At 39.6% G+C, this 21626-nt stretch overlaps 1 protein-coding gene across 3 annotated transcripts in view; it reads right to left on the bottom strand.

The window, feature by feature from the left end:
- The window catches only part of CCSER1 (coiled-coil serine rich protein 1), a 677421-nt gene extending 657114 nt beyond the window's left edge, over positions 1 to 20307 (bottom strand). Inside the window, exons 1-2 of one of the 3 annotated variants that reach the window (XM_086612211.1) lie at positions 18957 to 20307; positions 15418 to 15605 (exon numbers count right to left, since the gene is read on the bottom strand). In XM_086612211.1, the coding sequence (XP_086468337.1) occupies positions 15418 to 15605; positions 18957 to 20271 (1503 nt within the window). In that variant the 5' untranslated portion in view covers positions 20272 to 20307. The remainder of the gene's footprint in view (positions 1 to 15417; positions 15606 to 18956) is intronic. The other 2 variants (XM_086612212.1, XM_086612210.1) reach the window with 2 other exon arrangements.
- Between the last annotated feature and the right edge of the window lie 1319 nt (positions 20308 to 21626).

Raw genomic sequence — 21626 nt, 5'->3', positions numbered from 1 at the left:
GTTAACCTACGCATTTTTTTGTAGTTGATTGAGAACTGATTTACATTAAGTAGACATTGTGTTACATAAAACACACATCCTTAACACGTGCCTGAGAGCAAGTAGCATCTGAAGCCCAGCCATGACTCTGTCTTAATTTCCTTTTTTTTTTTTTTTTCCCACATAATCTTTAATGTTTGTACGCACTTCCTCTGGCATAGGAATGGGGAATACAAAAAACAGCATTCCAAGCTATGGGGAAAGCAAAATTTCTCAAAAGTTACCTTTTGTCTGACATAGGGGAAAAAAATTGTCCTGACTCCGTATCTCCGGTGATCAGTTGCATAGTGTAGGTGTGAACAAGGAATACTAATTAGGCATCTTGGAGAATCTTTGCATCACTATGAGACCCACCTAATACCTCATCACCAGCAGCAGTCAGTCTCTAATCTCCAGCACAGGGCTGTAGTTTGACAGGCACTTTCAACTTAACAGTGATGCCAAAAAAGATGTCTTCTGTGCTTGCCACCCTCAACTAGCAATTCCCCTACACACTCCCTACAGCATGGTGCCATGACTACAGTGAACCAAACCAGGGTCAATTGATCCAGCTGTTGCTTGGTTATTTTTGACCACAGAATTTTCTGACTAGCTGAAGCCCTAAAGCATCAAGTTAAAACGGTAAAAGTACAGGATGAATGAACAAGTGACACCAAAAGTTTTGGTAATTGCCTTAGAAATATCAACACATTAGACATACAGAATTCATTTCAGAAGCTTACTTTTTTATCTGCAGGTATTCACTATCTGCACACAATTCTGTTCCTTAGTAGTTTGTGATCTCTGCTGACTGCTTTTTTTCCTCTTTTTGTTTAAATAGACTTACTACAGCCTCAATCGAGTTCTGAAACTGTTCATAAATCTGTTTTAATGTGTTTCATCTATATTTTTAGATATCACTCTGAAGAATGCCAAATCATTTAAGGAAACAATTCATCACATAAGTCTTAAGCACAAAGTTAAAAAAAAAAAAAAAATATTTCCCATGTTCTGTGCCTGCTAACTAAGGAACACAAAGGTGAAGTATAAACAACAGCTGTGAAAACGGTTGCACCTGGTGAATACCAGGTGAAAGAAGAAAAAGATACAGAAAAAGAAATATTGTGGTCTATTGCAAAAAGAGTGCATAATTGTCACATCAGAAAGGAAAAAATTTGACTTGTATAAAGACTTGAATTAACAAATTAAGGAAGATATCAGTGCTGGGGATACTTTGTGATTTAACTTTGATCAGAGTTCACATGAATGGAAGTTATAAGCATAAATCTCTACGAATCAAGATGCAAAAATATTCCTTTTCTTTTTTTCTTTCCCCTTTTACAGGCTCAGAGAAGGTAAAGAGTTTCAAAAGAAAAAGTATAGCTTTGATAACAAGATCAAATTGCTTTCCATGTCACATCTGTCCTTAATGCATAAAGACAAAAACGACAAACTTATTCTCATCTAGAGGAAAAACTGTTAAAATGTGACTAATGAAAATATGATAGGACTTATGCTACCTTGCACACTGCCACATTTACAGCAGGAAAATTGCATTATTTCCCTCTTTCAGCTAAAATGCCTGACAGGTTGTTGCCAACAATGCGTATTTTACAGGCTGCCTTATTTTCCTCTGAAAAACGTCCCTTAGAGGGAATATTCATAGAAAATAAGACTAACCCCTGGATTTCAGTATTTCAGGTAATAGAAAGGTTACAAATTTTTCTTGGCAACCCAGATTCTGTCAGATCTTGATCTGTTCCCAGCTTCTCCCTCAATTCCTGTTTGATTTACAAAAACATAGAAAGTTTCTCCCCTCTCTCCAGCTCCTTCCACTGACCTACTTCCTATCCTCTTAACTTTCAGAGCTCCACTAGCCCCAAATTTCCTCTAAAATTCTTTCCTTCTCAATGCTTCATCACTTCCTGTTCCACATTACCACCGCAAGCTTAATCCCAGTTTTCTTACCTTCAACCCTTCCTCTCTTATCATCAACACTTCATAATCCTCCCCATTTTCTAATGGGAACATAGCCCATCCTTCAGTAAGTCCTACTCCCTTTCTTTATCCTCCTCACTCCTCTCTGGATCAGGTCCTTACTTTCCCCATTCCCACTTCTTCCACTCCAGCAAGGAGCCAGATTCCAAAAGCTGGCAAATTATTGATAAAGACAAAAGTCTGCCAGGATAATAGTATGCCAAGTCTGCAGATTTACAAAGACAATTTCATTTAATTTCATGTTCCCTCCCACTATCTACTCATTTTACATCAAGCAACAATGCTTATTTTGAGATAATTTCTTCAAAATACATTCCAAACACTTAAAATCTGATCATTTCAGGTTAGAGTACCAAAGTCAAACTGGTGGGTTTTACTTTTATCACCTACAACATGTCAAAAAAAAGATGACAGGAGACTTCTTATACAAATGCAAACTTCTGATTTTCGAAGCAGTCAAAATTAACCTCATTTCCTCTGATATACTCCAAAAAGTTACCCAGTGAAGAATCTTGTAGGACTCATTTTTAGGAGACAACATGAGTTCTGCTACAGTGCTGCCTGTTTTACAGGATCAGACATAAAAGGGTGGGTATGTGGAAGTAACTTAAAACATGCCATAGGAATAAAAAATAAGAAAAACCAAAGCCCTTTTTGTCCAAGACATCCGTCTGAGCAACAGAAATGGACTTTGGTGAACAATCTTCCATTAGCCTTGGATTGAAAAAATTGATTAAAACTCCCCATCCCATTGCAGATGCTAAAGATCCTGAAGCAGGCTGTTACTAAACATTTTAACTCCCCTCCCTAGATTTTCTTTGGTATCAAACACCGCATCTTAAGTAAGTGTCATGCAATGAATTGCTCCAGCTATTATTAACTACTACTTCTCAAATATCAATGTTCCTCTGACTGCCAATCGGCTCTGAATCATAACAGCTATCCAGACTGTTTATGTTACTATAAATCCTAGACAGTTATCTGACACTAATATTCTTCAAAATCAAGAAAGCTTCTCAAAGCACAAAAATGCAAAGTGTTTGTATCTTTATCAAGAATTAAAAAAAAAAAAATACACATTCCTGTCCTGAATTTCAAGTGCATTAATTTCAGAAAGATTTGTGATTTTTGGGGGGTTGTGTTTTTTTAATGAAAACATATATTCAGCAAGTTATGAAAATTTAAAAAGAAAGATATTAAGCTATTCACCAGGCCTATGTTATTTCAATGAATTTTACTAGTTTTACTGAATGAATGCTATGAATACAGAAAATTATCTCTGAGGCAACAAAATGTGGTTTAACATCCATTCCTTTCCAGAATGATATGTTTTTTCCTGTTCCTCCCTTCGAAGGTCAATTAACCTAGATTCACATTCCCAAGCCTGATTTCCATATATCAATCAGTAATATAGCATGCAAAATGTGATCCTGAGTCTTAAATAGGCTAGCATGCACTTGACCCTAAATCAGAAAACAGTCTGGTTCTAAATGGCAAGCTTTCGGGATCTGCAGGTAGTTTTCCAGCCACTGCCACATCCTTAACCCAGGGCTCACTTAACACTGCCTCCAGCAACACACTGGCAAAACAAGAAGGACTGCAAATACAAGGACTGAACGAGTGACCCAACAACATTTCCATTTCTCACTCCATTACCTTCTTTTTATCAATCAAAAGGATCAAAGGTCTGGAAGAAGCACCCAGAATTTCTATAGCCTAGGGAAAAAAATACTGTAATTATTCTGAGTTTATTCTCACATAAGCAAAAGAATACAAACAGGCAGCTGATGGGAAAGCACTGCAGAACTCTGACCACAACACCGTTCCTTCGTCACACTGTTTAAGAGACCCGCACGGCAGGAAACGATGTGCACAAGAAAGGACAGGAACCAGTCGTTCTATGAACAAGACCTGGCCAATTTTCAATCTTTATTTTCCTAAAAATCAAGTGAGCGCAAACTACCTGTGAATCATCTGACCTACATGATGAAAAACCCAAGACACTGTTTAATTCCTATTCACTAGTCATAAATTTCAGCTTCAGTGAATTTGCTCTCCATCAACGCTCTCCCTCAGACAAGTCATGTAGCAATTTCTGTTTTCCTATTGTATGAATTCTTTGCATGTGCCAACCTGAGAAGATATACCACAGCTGCAAAAGTACTGCCAGCACTAAGGTCATCTCTCAAGATAAAAGACACGACAGTGATCTTCCAGTGAACAGAAGAAATTAAATTAAAACCATTTACCTTTATTTATTAAGTACTTTCTGTTACCAATACTGGATAGAAAGATTTTTCCACTGAAGTATCTTACTTATTGCATAAAATCTCCTGTTTTATTTAAAATTCAATTGTAGTAATTGAAATATGGACATTAGATCAGCCACACTAGGTCACATTACCCTACAACCTATGTCCACCAAAGATAACTCTCAGGTTCCCCTGACCTGTGTCCCTTCTACAGCGAGAAAGGGATCCCAGCATGCAAGCACACCAAGTACAGCAGGTTGTATGACCTCTTCCGATTCTTTCAGAAATACTTGTTAGGGTTCTGCTTGCCTCCTCCCCCCACCCTTACACTTCTACCTTCGCATCTGCTATCATAGCATGTCAGAGGAACTCACTGTCAACCACTTCCAGGGTACACCTGGCCCACACCGCAGGACGGGAAATGTAAGAGGGTGTATGTACACATGGGTACAACCACAGTTCCTGTGACTTTACTGTTTCCACTCACCCCATCACATCTGCAGGCAGAGCATGACTCAGCAGAGCCCACTGGCACAACAAATGAGTTGGGAGCGCAATGGGAGGTGTCAGAGGAGCTCTGCTCAGTACTCCCTGCAGCTCCCTGTCCTTGCATTTCAACCTTGAACTCTCATCTATTCCCAGAATCAAAGGGCTTTCAGCATCTGACATATGAGGGTGGTTGTGGGGAATAGCAAAGACAGAGCCAGACTACTCTTTGTGGTGCCCAGTGAATAGACAAGAAGGTGCAAACTAAAATACAAGAAACACAAGAAAAAGCTTGGTGTTTTTTTAAACCGTAAGGCTAGTCAAATACCTGGACAGGGTACCAACAGAGATTTTGGAGTCTCCACCCTCAGAGATATTCAACACTCAACTGCACACATCCTTGGGTAATTCCTAGCTATCCTCGTTTTGAGCAAAGGTGTTGTACCAGACAAATTCCAGAAGGTTCCTCTCCTACTACTGATTATTTTGAGACACAGTAGCGAGTATTGCTTATATTAGTCAGAGAATTGTTTAATCCTTGGTAAATCCCTGACCTCTCTCATCTCCACAGTATGACAGTCATTGAGCAGAACGTAAAGGTCTTCATCACAAACAAGCTGTTTCTTTGGATGTGGCACATAGGTGGTGACATGCAGATTTTTGTGGCCCGCATGCACAAACAGACTGAAGACCACAGAATGTTTTTTTTTCAACAACACTGAATAACAATTTTGCTACAGTACTCGCCTGTACTCAGAACCTGTTGTGCTTGTGGAAATCATGATAATGAATAGGAAAGTAAAATGTAAAAGCCAATATAAAATGGAAAAAGAACAAAGCTGCTTTTGCTTGACAAATATGGTTATCTGTTTAAACAATATTGATCATTATTGCCAATCACATTACCAAATCTTTCTCTGTAGAAGTACCTTCATGTGGTAAAAGAAATCCTTAAAAACAATATCAACTCAAAAGATGGCAGCTTTGGAACAAGCTTTCTCTTAACATCAACTGGAAAAAATGTTCGGGGGTTGTAGTGAGACTAGCACAGAAGTATGTCTTGTTAGAAAAATCCATTAAGTGGGTGTGTTTTACACTTACATTTTTGAGTCTCAATAAACAGCTAAGTATTCCAGAAAAATACAAAAACAGAAAAACAAACATAACACATTACAAAGGACACCTATCTTTAGTTTTAAAAATCCAGTTCCCTTTATTCATTAGTTCAGGCAATACTTAAGTACTCCTATATTAGGACTTCAGAAGATATCAGATATCCAACTTGTACTGGTTGTGGCTGGGAGAGAGTTGTATTTCTTCGTAGTAGCTGGTATGATGCTATGTTTTGGATTTGTGACCAGCACAGTGTCGATCACACAGGGAGGGATGGTTTAGCAATTGCTGAGCAGCAGTTGCACAGTGTCAAGGCCTTTTCTGCTTCTCACCCCACCTCACCAGCGAGTAGGCTGGGGGTGCAGAAGAAGTTGAGGGGGGTACACAGCTGGGACAGCTGACCCCAACTGACCAAAGGGATATTCCACACCATATAACATTGTGCTCAATAAAAGCTAGGGGAAAGAGGAGGAATGGGGGATATTTAACAGTTATGCCATCTGTCCTCCCAAGTACCTGTTACATATGATGGCTTTTTTGGAAATGGCTCAACACCTGCCTGCTGATGGGAACTAGCAAATGGATTCCTTATCGTGCTTTGCTTGCATGTGCAGCTTTTGCTTTACCTAATAAACTGTTTTTATCTCAATCCACAAGTTTTCACACTTTTACCCTTCTGATTCTCCTCCCCATCCCACTGAAGGGAGTAAGCAAGCAGTTTCACGGTGATGAGCTGCCCACTGAGGTTAACTCACAAAACTAAAAGAACTAATTCTGTCCTATTTTCACTATGTAACAACACATCCCTCCACTACCATGATTACTCTGAGATTTAATTTTCCTAATAAGTCACTCTATGTTCCACCTGTAGTAACACAACTCTAATCAATAGGAATAATTACACCAATGTTAGAATAACAGTTTACCCTTTTTTGGGCTATAATGATTATATCCTTGAAGAAGTGCACAGAACATTATAGCATAAGCATTAAGTCACATTTAAATTAATTTCTGTTAGTTATTTGATCTCAAGAATTAATTCAAAGTGTCTAACAACTGCAATCTGATTTTTACAAGCTCTTAATATGTTAAGAAATGTATATTACACTCCAGACATTAATTTCCCGCAGGGTATTCAGCTGAAAAGCTTCTAGTTGAGTTGACCTAAAAATCACAGACAAAATGCTTAAATCCCAATTTGCCATTTCCTTTTTTTTTTATGCTAATAGTATGTGAAAGGCACTTTCTCCGTGCTAGATTAAGAATATAAGGCCTAAATTACTACTTACCTACAATCAGCAGTTTAGTCCTATTTAGATAGCACTGTTCAGCCTTATACTATCAAAGTAGTTCTGACAGTTCTTACTTTAAGTGGCTTCCACAGTCTCTTTCCACAAAGGAGCAAAATGCCAAATTCATTGCAAAAGGGGAAATTTTGTTACGTTAGTACAAAGCTAGTTATAAATGAATGCTGTCAAGTCCACTTCACATGAAGGGTGATCCACTGCCTTACAGGGTTTGCTTGAACAGTTCAATAAGAATTGATGTTCCTAAATATTCTCCCTTGAGAAGCCCAGCATAGCAGAAATGAATTTGAATTAAGGAGAAATCCCATAATTCAGTGACAGAACAAAACGTAACATCTATTTTAACTATGAAAAAACTTCTGTGAACATCACAGATAACAGAGATAATACATGTATAGCAAGTTAACAACAGGTTGCAGTTATTCAGAGAAAACATAACCTTGCTATTTCTAAAGAAGGTTGAGCAGAGGACATTAAAGGAGTGTGTGCATTTTGCTTACCTGGTTCATATTTTTTTAACAGTTTGGGTATATCTGAATAAAGTGGTTTTGTTTGTGGTTTTTTTGAACCTGAACTGAAACCCTGAGCACTCAAATCCTTTCCATAACCTCTCATTCACTGCCTTTCCAGTGCAGGTTATCAAGACAGAAACTTATCTGCTGTTAAGACATTAGTCATCAATGTGTCTCCAAGTCTGCAGTTGAAGAGGGTATCCCGTAGGATTTTCTCAAGCCTCTAAAGGTCATATTTACAGGTCATAAAAACAGCCACCTTCAATTCCACTTTTAAGTCTACTGGTCACCCCCTGAAATTCATAAACCATTCAGCTTGTGTTTTCAATAGCATCTTCCACCTCATGTGTCGGCCAGAGATTGCATAAAAATCTCAGCTTCCAAATGGACTGTCAGAAGGCATGAAGAGAAGATCAAGTCCATACTCAAGGAGAAAAGAGCAGGATAAAATGTTAAAGCAACCTGGAGCAAATATGAAAATCACTCCAATACTCTCTAGACTAGCAGCCAGCCTAGTGGTACCCACGCTCAGTAGTGCGTCAGACACCAGCAAAATATCATAGTATTCACCATAGAGAAGACGAACATAAAAAGCATTTTAGCCCTTATTCGTGTACATTCAGCGAAGTCCATAGGGGCACAGGATCCTGTTTCTCTCATGATGGAGCAAATAGGTGCTCGATAATAAGACTACTGAGGAAACATCAAAAATAAAGTCACCTGTGAGAAGCACTGATCAGTGTGATCATGAGTTGCAGATTTGGATACTGCTTCATAATGTATAATATCAAACACAAGGATAGATTTGAATACGGTGGTTTGGATAATTGCTTCATCATTGGAAGTACCATTTCTGAAGTACACTAGAAACCTGACCATTAATTGCTAAATCACACTAAATCACTTAGGTAACAAAACCTCACACAGAATATCCAGGACACCTAACTAAAATTTAGACATCAGCTGCTAATTAGATAACTATCACAAACAGACATTCCAAGCAGGGGCCATAACATTTCCACTAAAGTGACCTATGTTTTGCCTTTCTGCTCCCTCCAGAGATACAATAGGAATCTCAAATACTTGCAGTTAATATCGATTCTGCTAGCATCTCACTATTTTTGCATCAATCATTTACCTTTTTTATGGCTTCCCAAAGATTCAGATAGCACTCTCTACACCAAATTAGTCACTTACGAATTTTGCAAATTTTATGTTTAACTGACATATTCAACCCCTCCCATTATCAAACTGAACCCTGCAGTAGCCCATGGAATATTACCCTGTATCCTAACACTGTTTTTTGCATATACTGTTCTTAATTTATACTGTAAATATACTTACTGAGATGTTAGGTACTCAGAGTATCCCCACATAATAAGCATGGTATACAAGCAGGAAGAAAAGGGGATTTTGCCTAAGTGTCAGCATTGGATGGATAAGCAAAAAGACCTCAATAATACAGTACTGGCATGCATCTTGAAAAATTATCTTAGTTCAGTACTGTGTTGTTACTCACAGGTAAGGTAAAAAAAATAAAATTGAGAAAAGAAGAAAATTGCGGTAACTGCAGATACTCTAGTGCATGATAGGCAGTGTGGGACAAAACATGAATGCAACTATTTGGCAGTTTGACAAGTAGGCAATGAAGACTTGTATCACTGTCAAAGCTGAAGGAAAAGAGCTGGGATGACCTTAGGCCATGAAAGTCCTTTAACTGGCACCAAGTAGTTTTATCCAATATATTGGAACCACAGGAAAGATGCAAAGAAAGAAATGGCAAAGTCAAAGCAATTATCCGGAAAAATAAGTTGTACAGCTTTAGTTGGACTGACACAAGTAGGCAAGGCTGCCTTGCTCTAGGCAAAAGGAGAGGACGATGCAGCACTGAGGGCAAGCATAAAACCTTTTACCTGCAAGGATGAAAACTGGTAGCTGAATTTAAGAAATGAAAAACAGGCAACATTTAAAGAAGACTCAAGTATGAGAAACTAAAGAAAAACCTGGGCTCAAGAGAGCACCCAGAGAAACGTGGTGCTGCAGAACAAAAAGGAGAGTGGTACTGTTCTCCTACTGAGAGAGGAAAAAGCTGAAAAAATGATGTTTCTTTTAGTTATGTAGGACATATACTGAGAGCCAGCTGTTGGCAAGGGAGCACTCACAAAGGCAGATAATTATTTTCTTTGCAAATAATTGCAGAGAGGCAGAAAGGCAAGTCTGTGAGCCCCAAATGTAGGTGGGCAGTCTCATTCTACTGCAGGTATGCAGTCATGTTTCTAGAGAGTGTAAAAACATGTGTGCATACAGCACAGTGCAGCTCATGTCTTGAAGCTGGGCAGTGTGGTCTAAGAGCTCCAACAATCCTCTGAACGTTTTTTTAACTTGCAGTAACATACAGCTACTTACATTCGTATCATCTTTCATGATGCCGTGGGTTAGGCTGACCCTCCCACACAGCCGGTCACTCCCGTCCCCCACCCCCAGGAATGAGGGAGAGAATTAAAGAAGAAACAGGAAACCCGTGGGTTGAGATAAGAATAATTTAATACAGATGATTTAATACACAGTGTAGATGCTCACCACCCCCTCGTATGTGAAGCCCGTCTCGTCCTGAAGCTGCAATCCCGGATGAACGCGAGGCCCCGAAATAGAGAGGGGCAGAGAGAGAGAGAGAGAGAGAGCACTCCGAGAGTGGGAATACTGGGAGAGAGAGAAAAAGAAAGAAAAACAATAGAGCAAAAGCGCAGCAAGCGCAAAAGAGCAAAAGCGGCAAAAGAGCCAAAGCGCAAAAGCCCTTCTTCCCGGCTGCCCCTCACTTTTATACTGGGCACGACGCTGCATGATATGGAATACTGATTGGCCAGTTTGGCCCTCAATCTTAAGTTCCACCACAAATCACAAGGGGAATCATGTCCCCCTTGTCCCAGCTATGCTCCCCCCTTATCCCGCCGTGCTTCTGCACTCCGGCACACTGAAAAGTCCTTGGAGTTTCACGTCCAACCACAAACATCAACTTGCTATCAGCATTCTTCTCAGAGCGAGCCTCTGAGTAAAACCAAAACACGGAGCTCTTCTAGCTGCTAAAAAGAAGAGCTAACCCGGTCCCAGCTAAAACTGGGACACATGACTATCTGGTTTTAATGACTGGCTGTAATTTGTTAGCATTTCAAAATCTCTATCAGCAAGGGTTTTTTTAAAAAAAAAAATCACCTTTTTTAAAAAAAAAACCCACTTTCTCTTTAGTACTGGTAAAGGTGATCTTTAGGATAGTTATCTTTCCACGTTAGCCATTATTATGAGAAGTGATGGATCATTTTCTTGCTCTCACACACCTCAATTTCTACTGTTAACTCTAAGTACTGTAGCATACTAACTCTTTTTTACTGCTGTCCTGTCTCCTAATCCTCTTTAACTTATTTACAGTGATTTGGGGGTCTGATCCTGTTTTTTTCAAACTACCCAGGTTTGAAAGTTTGAAAGGGTTTGAGCTACCCTCTTTCCATTGGTCTTGCAGGGCTGCATATGCCACATCATTCAGGTCTTTTACCATGGTGCTTTGCATATCTCTGTCTTTCTTTTTGCCTCTCTTATACATTGGGAAAGAAGAACCACCCAGGTGGAGAACAGGGAGGTCAGCCATAGCCTCTGTCAACCTTCTGAGACATTGTTAACTGGTCTATATGTTATGTCTAAACAGTTAAAGTTGTAACTGATGTTGGAACACTTGAGTGACCAGAGTTTCTCTAGAAATATGAATCTCTTTAAATTGCATCGGTATCAACTATAGCCATTTGAAAAAAGCCTGTTGTACTGCACGGGCTAATTAACATGAAACTGTTCCAAAAACATGTCCCGAGCTGCAGTTTTCACCTTTTGTGCGACTACATAAGACTGACGTCTAAACCATTTTTAGTGAAATGGTGCCATCTTGTGGCAGAAATCGGTCACTGCAAGAATCGTGGCTTTGAAACTTCTGATGAGAAACACATAATCAGTAACAATCTAAGCAGTTAATCTCAAGCATGTGTTTCATTATTTACACTACTACGAAATTGGCACGTTTGCAGAGTTATTTTGAAAGACTTCTTTCTTTCCCTACATCTCATTTACAGGTACCATTGCTCTTGTCCAGGTTATAAATTACTTTCAGCGTCTCACAAGTGAGCTAGTGCCAGACTTGGGGGAGGCAGTGACCACCTTTGTAGGTCTAACACATATTCTCAGTATTTAGGAGATTAACCTATGCAAGCTTTTACCTATTGCCTTCAAAGAGAGCACTGCCAATCATGCAAGAAGATTCTGCTGAGCAAGCTGTTCAGGATGAAGAACAGTTTCTCAGGTCCTAATCTTTTTTTCCTCTCATCTCCTGTGAAAATATAGGATCCCCTCAGCTCTTCTGGCTCCTCACTCCCATCAGCCTCTCAGCAGAAGCAGCCCACACTGCCTGCCAACAACAAAAACACAGTAAACAGGTCTTGGAGGATTTTCTTCAGTTTGTGAGGAAAGGGTATGTTTCACTCTACAAAGCTTTTTCAGCGTAACACGACATCTGGATGATGCCAAAAAAACCAGCATCTGCAGATACTACCTCTCACTCGGTGCCACAGAGCAGAACTGAACAGCAACGCTGCCCTTGTCAGAGGGGCCTCAGCAATCCCCCATGAACATGCCCTCCCTTAAACGCCTGTGGTTCATTTTCTTCCAAAACTGAACAAATAGATAGCCACAGAAGAGGGATTAATGATTATCTAGTACACAAGAATGTTAGGTTAAGGTTTTTAATAATACTTAGTTTAGCGACACCAATTCTTTGTCTAGTATTTATTCTTCATTAAGATCATTCACTGGCAACAGCCTGCTACTGTGGTGTTAAACATTAATTGCTTGTGACAAGTATTTTGCAGAGGCCTTTTTACTGTTATGTATTATTACAAACAATCAGTGTCTTTAATTTTTAATTTGTTTTCCTCCCAGCTAACTCATACTGATTCTTTTGCCTTCTGGTTTTTTGAGAGGGAAGGAGTTAGTTATGGTTTTGTTTTGGTTTAGCTTTTTTTTACTTCTTAAATCTCACTTTTTACTAAAAAAGCTTTCATCTCGCATTTTCCTTAACGTGTGAAGATATGCATTGCGAGGAAAGCAGGAATAATTTTACCTTCACTCATGAGTATGCACAGTAATCTCGACATAAAAGTTCTTGATCTGTGACTGTAATAAAAATATGCAGGAGCAAACACTTGTGAATCTGTGGACAGTCTTGCTAATGGAAGTGGAATAAAACCCCACGGATCTCATACACAAAACATGAAGAGGAGACTCAAATCAGCACCTATCCCCCATGCACACTTTGCTTACTTCCTCTTGTTACTGTGTCATCACCTTCCATTAATAAAGGGCTAAATGGAATGCAGTGCTATGGCACCGTCTAGCTCAGTATTTCAATGAACACAGAGATCTGCCTAATAGCTTGGGTCTAACAACCCAGATAAGGTTTACGGACTTGAGCCAGGGTTAACCAGCTTTTTAGGGCAGGAACTACATCTGTGTAATACTCTGGATGCCTACGTGAAATTGCGTCTTTAAATGTCATCAAGACCTTTCTGGCTTTGAAAAATAATATGCTATTCACTGATATTTGGATGCGAACTTCCCACAAAAAAACAGAAACACGCTGTAACTATACACTTTAATAGCACAAAAGTTTCTTTTACTATTTAGCAATTCTACTTCTTTATTTCCATGCTGCATCTCTGGGTGCAATAATCCAGCGGATTAAAAAAAAAAAAAAATTTTTTTTAAATTATTATTTTTTTTTATTGAAACAAAGTGTGCATTACTGTATCTCACAAGTTAGCAACAACCTAGAAACAAGAAAGGCAGCTGTACAAACTCTTCTCCTTCCTAAAATTAATTTGCCTCTTGCCCTTTCAGGTAGTATAAAATTAATCAGTGAATACTGATAAATCTGCACAATCTGATCCTGCAACGTAGAGAATAATCTTTTCATTGACATGTAGGTAATCCAACCTGCCCAGGTTACACAAAGTGAGCGTATAGGCAAGCGGTTTTGTAAAAGACTTCAGGTAACTCCATTTTAGTTGAGTGTTTTCAGTGACCATCGCTTCCGGACACTGATACCCTGGAAAATGTTGTGCGTGGGCCGTACATAGTAAGAATGTGCTCAGCACTGAGGCAATTTTCACCTGCCATGCACAGCAGCATTTGTGAGCCCAGGCACAAAGGAACCTTTGGGTGATACATTCAAACACACGGGTAAGATTTACCAAGACAAAAGACAGATTTCACAACCTCTTGAGAAACCCCCAAACCTCAATTTCCTGCCACAGTTTCTGTAAAGGGATTTCACACTAAATCAGGTCTTTCTCTGGGAATCTATTTTTAAATTATTAACCAGGAACTAGTATACGCAAACCTCACAGAGGAAGACAATTTTAGCCTTCCTTGACTTCTCGGGTGAGAGAGAAGATGTTATGTTTAGCGGAGGCCAAAGCAGCACACAGTCATAAAAGTTGTCTAAGTAATGGTATGAGTTGTTGAGTTTTGGTATTAGCCTGTAAAACTACACCAAAAGAGCACATAACTGGAAATCTAATGTCAGATTGCACCAAGCAGTTTCACAGCTCCCCAAAACTGCAAAAATTCTCTGTTATAAAATGTCGTTTGAATTCACATCTGAGTCTCTCAGGGATGTGTTCGATCCTGCATCATTGTAACACAATGGTTATTATGTATACCTGAAAAGGAAAAGCCCCTTTATTTAAACATCTCTTTAGCAACAGTGGGCAGGGGTGGGAAACTTGCAGCTTTTTGGTTTCCACGGAAAGCTGTTTTCAGATACAAGTACAAAATGAATCCTCCATTTTTTCAGCTAACACATTGAGTAAAATATTTCAAACTAATAATGGCCATAAAACTTGCTTTAGTGATTCCTGTAAGCTAAAGAGTGGATGCCACTGTTGTAGATTTTCAATCTTAGCATCTTCTTTATTGCTCTCACTGGAGAGCACATGCCTAAGTACAAATTACACTCATCTTAAAATGTTTTTTCTCACTGGCTATAGCAAAGCATAAACTTGCCAATTAGCCAGTTCCTTCTACTATTGTTTCCCTAGTAGTTTCAAAAGTACTCTCCTGCAGTTATCTGATCTGCCTTAGCTTTTCCAGTCCTCAGGACCCTCAAGGGTTCTCAGAAGAGATCCTTTCCTGTCCTCCTTATCTTGTGCTCAAGCATTCAAATCTGTCACCAGCTTTGAAAGGGACCGCTCAGACCCTTTCAAACGAGCCTCCTTACAGACAACTTCTGATCTGAATCTCTTCTCACTCATATCAGACATAAGTCCATGAAATAACTAACACAATAACAATAAAAAGTTGCTACAGAGTAGCCCACTGTACTCAACCTCAGAAACAGTCATACTGAATTCTGCTGCAGTTCCTCTCTCAGTATTGTTCTCCCAGGAAAATCAGCAATGCATGACAACAAGAATCTCTTCACAAAAAGTATGCACCTTTTCACAATGTCACATCCTGGAAAAAAAAACTTTTAATATCTTTAGCTGAGCCTGGATTGCAGTTTGGAAGGCTGAGACAGCTTTCGCCTCTCCCCTTCCTTTTATTACCATCCATTACTTGAAAAGTTGCTGCTTCTCATTATAGTTACACCTATCACAGAAAGACAAAACGCTTAGGACATATGGGAATACAACTCACCAGGCTGTTCATTTTTGAAGAGGAGGAGCTTGCTCTCTGCTTCCGTAGGCTATTAAGCTCTTCTGTATTTCCATCCTTTGGTTTTATGATCAGCCGACTGCCTCCAGCAGTACCTTCTGAAGACGATCTCAGTCGTTTCTCAACAAATCTGCCTTCTCGGTACGGACTGAAGCTATTGGCAAGATCAACTACAAATAGAGAAGCAATCAGTAATCATTACAGAGAACTACTCTGTACAAGTATTTTCTTAATGAGAACACTGCTTTGCTTGAAATGCTTACATTGAAAGGCAATGGCATAAGAGATATTCTGCAGAAAGCAGATCCTGCTTACTTAGATAAAAGCGTCATCTGCGCCACCAGTTCACTGTTCAGCCCTCAACGATCAGCATACTCAGCACGCAACAGCCCAGTGCATGGCTCCTCACAGAATCCAGACAGGCCTTTGCTCCATCCTTCCCTTTCTCCCCTCAGTTTAGGCCATTTCCAAACCACTGTCCAGTAAAACCCACCAGAGAAACTACCGCTGGTCCACTGGTGCCAAAACTCAACCTGCCTTACCCTGCGTCACAAGGCAAGTCCAGCTTTTTCTGGGCCAGGTCACAGCTTTGTTCTCACTGCATAGGACAGGGATGCACATTGGTTTCAGTTTCTGTTTGGCCTTCCTAACTCACCTCTGTATCTGCACCCTCAAAATCCAGTCTGCAGCCAGCAGGCTGAACCCCAGTCCCCAACTCCAGTTAAACAATAACACATCAGAAAAGAGGAGAAAAATTACATTTTGAAGTGTTTTTTAGGGAAAATTTAGAGATGGGGAAAGAGAAAAACATAATAAATGTAACACAGGAAATCTTAACTTCTTTTGATTTTTGCAAGAGAACAGACGTTTTCTCTAAGGCTTTTCAAAAAAATCGATATCACATAAAAATATATAAAGGCATACTAAGAAATATATGGCACATCAAACCTGCTCATACAGTAATGTCACGTTCAAGATGCTATCTATAATGACATCAGCTATGAGACCAGGTACAGAAGAGAAAACATCTATTACCAAAGAAAACGCACAGAAATATTTTGCATTCACATCTGGTTTTAAACACTGGTTTTGCAAAATCAAACGTTCAAACCAGTCTGTTTGTAACAGATATAACTACTTATAACCATATCTTACTGAATGCCACCTAAGCTTTTTCTATATTTGTTTCATTTCATATGGCAGGATTGAAAACCTTTTTTCAACGGTCCCTCTGTATGCTTGGCCAGTTTCTAATTTTAAATACATTCTTCATCACACAAGTTAAAAAAAAAATGCATTTTAAACAGCGCTATAAAAACCTTAACAATCAATCATCAACTTTCATATAGTGCAGTATTAGCTCTGGTGTTTCTGTGAACATGAATCCCATTTACAAAAATCCCTCTATCACGGTTGCAACTCCAGTTAGCTGCCTTCCAGAAATACAGATTAAACACACAACTGCCAATGCATGAGTTTCAAACGTGCTGTGTATCTCTAAACATCACCTCAAGCTGCTCACTTGCTGTTCCGCAGTACCGACTAGTTAAGTCAGATTCAAAAGGATGAGCCCATTCACACGAGACACTGTTGCAAGGAAGACCAGCTGAGTGCTCAGGATGGGTACCATACATCAATGGAAATATTTTTTCTCCCAACTGACTAAGGTTCTGAGGGAAAGAGGTCCCTTCTGGTGAAAGCTAATTTAGTGGATTAATTTTACTTTATATTGTAAATTATGTACAAGACATCCAATCAAGCCTTGCAGTGATAAATATTTCAAAAAGTGTCCTGGTTTCAGCTGGGACCGAGTTAGTTCTTCTTTTTCGCAGCTAGAAGAGCTCTGTGTTTTGGTTTTAGACTGAGATTCACTATGAGAAGAATGTTGACAGCGCACTGATGTTTATAGTTGGTACTGAGACCTCAAGGACTTTTCAGCTTCTCATGTTTTGCCAGTGTGCAGGTGCACAGCAGTCTGTGGGGGGAGCATGGCCAGGACAAAAGTCTACAACTCCCCTTGTGATTTGAACTTAGGATTGAGGGCTAAATCATACAATCATATACATACAATCATACATATGATGTATGAGGGCTAAATCATACAATCATTAGGATTGAGGGCTAAATCATACAATCATATACATATGTATGTAATACATACAATCATCGTATCATACAACGTCATGCCCAGTACATAGATGAGAGTTGACCGGGAAGAAGGGCTTTTGTTCTTCTCGGGGCTCTCCCTCTCAGAGTACTATCTCCCCCTTGCTCTCTTTTTGAGCCTCTCACTGATCCAGGATTGTGGTGTCAGGACTTACTTGTTTCGGGACTGTTAGCCAGGACGGGACAGGCCTTGCTCATACGTGGTGAGCAATTATACTGTGCATCACTTGCTTGCACATATTATTATCATTATGCATATATATTCTATTATCTTTATTATTATTATTAAATTGTTCTTATCTCAACCCTTTTTCCCCTTTAATTCTCTTCCCCATCCCCGGAGGGTGGGGGAGGGTGAACAAGCGGCTGTGTGGCATTTGGTTGCTGGCTGGGCTAAACCATGACAAAAAGATTGCTTTTGATTGCCTATAATCTACGTGCCTAGATAAACATCCAAGCAAAAAGATGGGTATGAATTCCTATGAGTTTACACTCATTCATCTTCTAATACAAACACTAAAAATGCAGTCTTGTTAACTCTCACAAATGTTGGCCCTCCAGATACAGCCTCAGGATTATGTGAGAAAGCATCAGTCTTTAGGTCGGTTTGAGAAAACAAATTGTCAGAGATAAATGTCTTCTGACAGGTGTCCTTCACTCAAGGTCCTGATGCCTTTATTCATCTGCATCTGTATAGCCTGGGATTTCTAGGCACAGCCTTTCCACTTAATCTTGTTAATATTTCCAAATTCCTTTTCATAAGCTAAAGATCCAGTGTGAAATTTAGATGGTTGTTAACTCTCTCCGTTTCATAGATTACATAATGAGGACACGTGCAATGTTCTTTCAGATGAAAGCAGAAATAGGATCTCTCATACTCTGCCATAGAAACGCTCACTCCAAGCTACACTACAACATCAGTCGAACAGAGCAAGCAAGAGTTGGGAAATTTTGAAATCCAGATCAAGATAAACTGTGCTATTTTTTGTAAATAGACTAAACAGAGGTTTACTTCTCTGCGATGTTTCCATGCCAAACAATGCAACTCTTTGGCTCCAGTCTAAAACAGGCATGCCTCAGAAATCCCAGCTTCAGTTTTCAACAAGAGGCGAGAATCAATACTTTCTTTCTTAATCGATTTTCTACCACAGCACAGCTAGAAACAGCACTGATGGGTGTTAGCAAACTGTAAAATGCCAGCTCAGAAAATCATAGACTTTTGGTTTAATTCCTACAATTTTGAGAAGAGGCTTGCAACTCTGCAAAAACACTTCATGACCAAACAATTCTCACCGAAGCACTGAGGCCAAAAAAAACCCCACCAAACCTAACAATGAAAAGACCATGAGACATACCTTTAGAACGGTTCATTTCATAACCCTGTTGTGTTTTAAAAGACTGAGGTTCAGAACATGGAACAATCTTAGACTCCATTACAGGAATGGTCTCTCTCGTGTGCTTGGACAGCGTGATTTCATCTTTGTCCCCACTCAACCTCTGTGCTTTTGGAGACAGTATCACTGTTTTTTCTCTACGCTGTAATTCAAAGGTTTCTAAATGTGCATTTGTCGAGTCAATTTCTCCTATGTGCCTGGCATCATTAACATGTAGTTCATTGGCTTGCGACAATACTTCTGTTTGATTAGCAGCTGAGGTTCTGAATAAGGTCTTAGATTCAACACTACACGAGCTTGCATGACTCACAGGAGATACACCAGCAGAACGGCCAGTACTTTCCACAATATCCATATCCCTCGCAGGAGCAGCAGCAGGATTAAAGAAGATCTGAGAGGTAGAGACATTGTGTCCAAAATCCTCTGCAAGCAACACTCCAGTCCCGCTGCTGGGCAGAGCATCAACCTCCGAAGCAGAATCCTCCGTCAGGGCGACAAAGTCGGAGGGGGTCTGGGCAGCCGTGAGATCAGCTGAGAGCAACGGGGACTGCAAGGAGCTTCCCATGCACTCCGTTGTCTCAGCTGAACATGGAGGGGAGGACTTGGCAATCACAGGTTCACTTTCCACATATGATTTAACATCCAGCAAGCACCTGGACTGCTGCACAGAGGAAACTGACTGACTCTCCGAAACCGGCTTGGAAAATTTGTAGTGCGATGAGAAAGATTTAGGGAGAAGTTTTCGAGTGGATTGTTTGACAGAACATCGGCTCTGCTCCTCTGCAAAGCCTGAGTCATCACCCTCATTCTTCCCAGAGCTTATGCAATTTATAAAGACATTCTTATTAGTTGAGGGCTCCTTTCCCTTTTCAAAGTCGTCTGTCAAAGACCTTGTTATCTTCTTGCTACGCGAGCTGCCAAAGCCAACCGAATGCCTTCCTCTGCTTTTAATGTGTTCCTCTAAGCTCAGTTTTTGAAAAGTGCTGAGAGAGGTCTGGGCACCATTTGAGATGTTAACATTTTGACTAGACGAGTCAGGCTTCTGCTCGCTGCCTTTCTTGTTATGGAAGCTAATGGAAGGAGTGCGGAAAATACTCCGGCGCTTGCCTGTGCTCCCTGAGCTGGAGTTAGTGCTGGATGGGGAGGAGGTGTGGACACCAATGGCATTAGCAGAAGAAGGTGAGGAAGGAAGGGAGTCGTGTCTCCGGCTAATGCTTCTCCTGAATATTGGCAATCGAGATACTAGAGTAGATCGTCTGGATCCTGAGTCCCCCATGAGGGCACAAAGTGTCCGTGGCTCTTTGCAGCCAATAAACCAATCTGGGATGAGGGGAAAAAAAAAAAGAGACATGATTCAGCCTCAAAGTCCACTTGAACAGGTTTTAAGTCAGCCTAAATATATGAGACGCCAACATCAATTTTAGGTATAACTGCTAGTTGTTGCGTATGCATTATTGAAGATTTTTAGAATTTCTAAGTTATGTTCAATAGGCAACACTGAAAATCCAGCAGCTGAGAAAAGATGTGGCTCAAAACATTCTACAGATCAGAGATACAGTATTACATATATTATACAATGCAGATCACACTAAGCAACAGTATAAAATCTACATGCCAAAAGATATACAAATGTATCACCCAAATGTCCCTGTTTTTGTAAGTTCTTGAGACAAGCCTTCTTATAAACTGTAAGCTCTCTTAGAAGAGACTTGATTTTTCATGATCTCAGTAAAACAAGACATTATTTTCTAAATACTCAGATTTTTGCAAGAAAGAAGTGGATTTAAATTATCTAGTCTTCACTGCACTTTCAGTTGGATTTTCAACTCCTTTATGTGCTCTTGCTAAAGGCTGTATGTATCATCTTACAGCAGAGTAAATGCTGGCATTGCAGTCAAGCTAAAATGTGCACCACCAAAAATTCTTCCTAAGGAACTATAAGTTCTAGGAATTTACTGTCAAAATATGGGATCGTGTTTCTGGACTTGAATTTTAATGTTTCCTTTGAAAGCTTCTCTGAAATCCCCTTGTAGCCTACTTGCTTATAATTAGCTATTTTTGCAGGTTTTTTTGAGATTAGTGAAAACTTTCATACACAGACACTTGGCATTTTTTATAAAATTTTAAGCAATAAAAACTTATTTTGATCAGCACAGCAGGCGTACTAGAAGAAAATCTTTACGAAATATATACCAGTTCTATCTCCTTTTGTTTTTGTTATAACAAACTACCTCTGTGAGAGACAGGACCATAGAGAGAGCAATAAAAACGTGATATATAATCACAAGAACAAGGGAGGCTGTAGGTATAATGCCTGAGTGCAACTTCATGAGCTGCAAGTGTTCACCACATAGGAACAAAAGTCAGGTCATTTATCTAAATAATGTTTCTACGTCAAGTGCAAAAACAAATTCATTCATCTAATGAGAAATTTAATACGTGTTATGTGGCTACAACAAAAATCTATGAACTATATATATATTTATACAGTGTGTATGTACACACACGCAAATATATATAAAACAAAAATGGAAACAGAATATTTAAGGAGTAATAGAGCTACATATATGTTATATTACTGTGAAAGAAAGGGTAACAAGTAAGTTGAGACTATTTCTGACTAGACATTGG

The sequence above is a fragment of the Tauraco erythrolophus genome, chromosome 5, assembly GCF_009769465.1.
Source record: "Tauraco erythrolophus isolate bTauEry1 chromosome 5, bTauEry1.pri, whole genome shotgun sequence".
NCBI classification, from domain to species: Eukaryota; Metazoa; Chordata; class Aves; order Musophagiformes; family Musophagidae; genus Tauraco; species Tauraco erythrolophus.
Note: the sequence above shows the minus strand (reverse complement) of the source record. Positions and strands in the feature narration are given on the sequence as shown.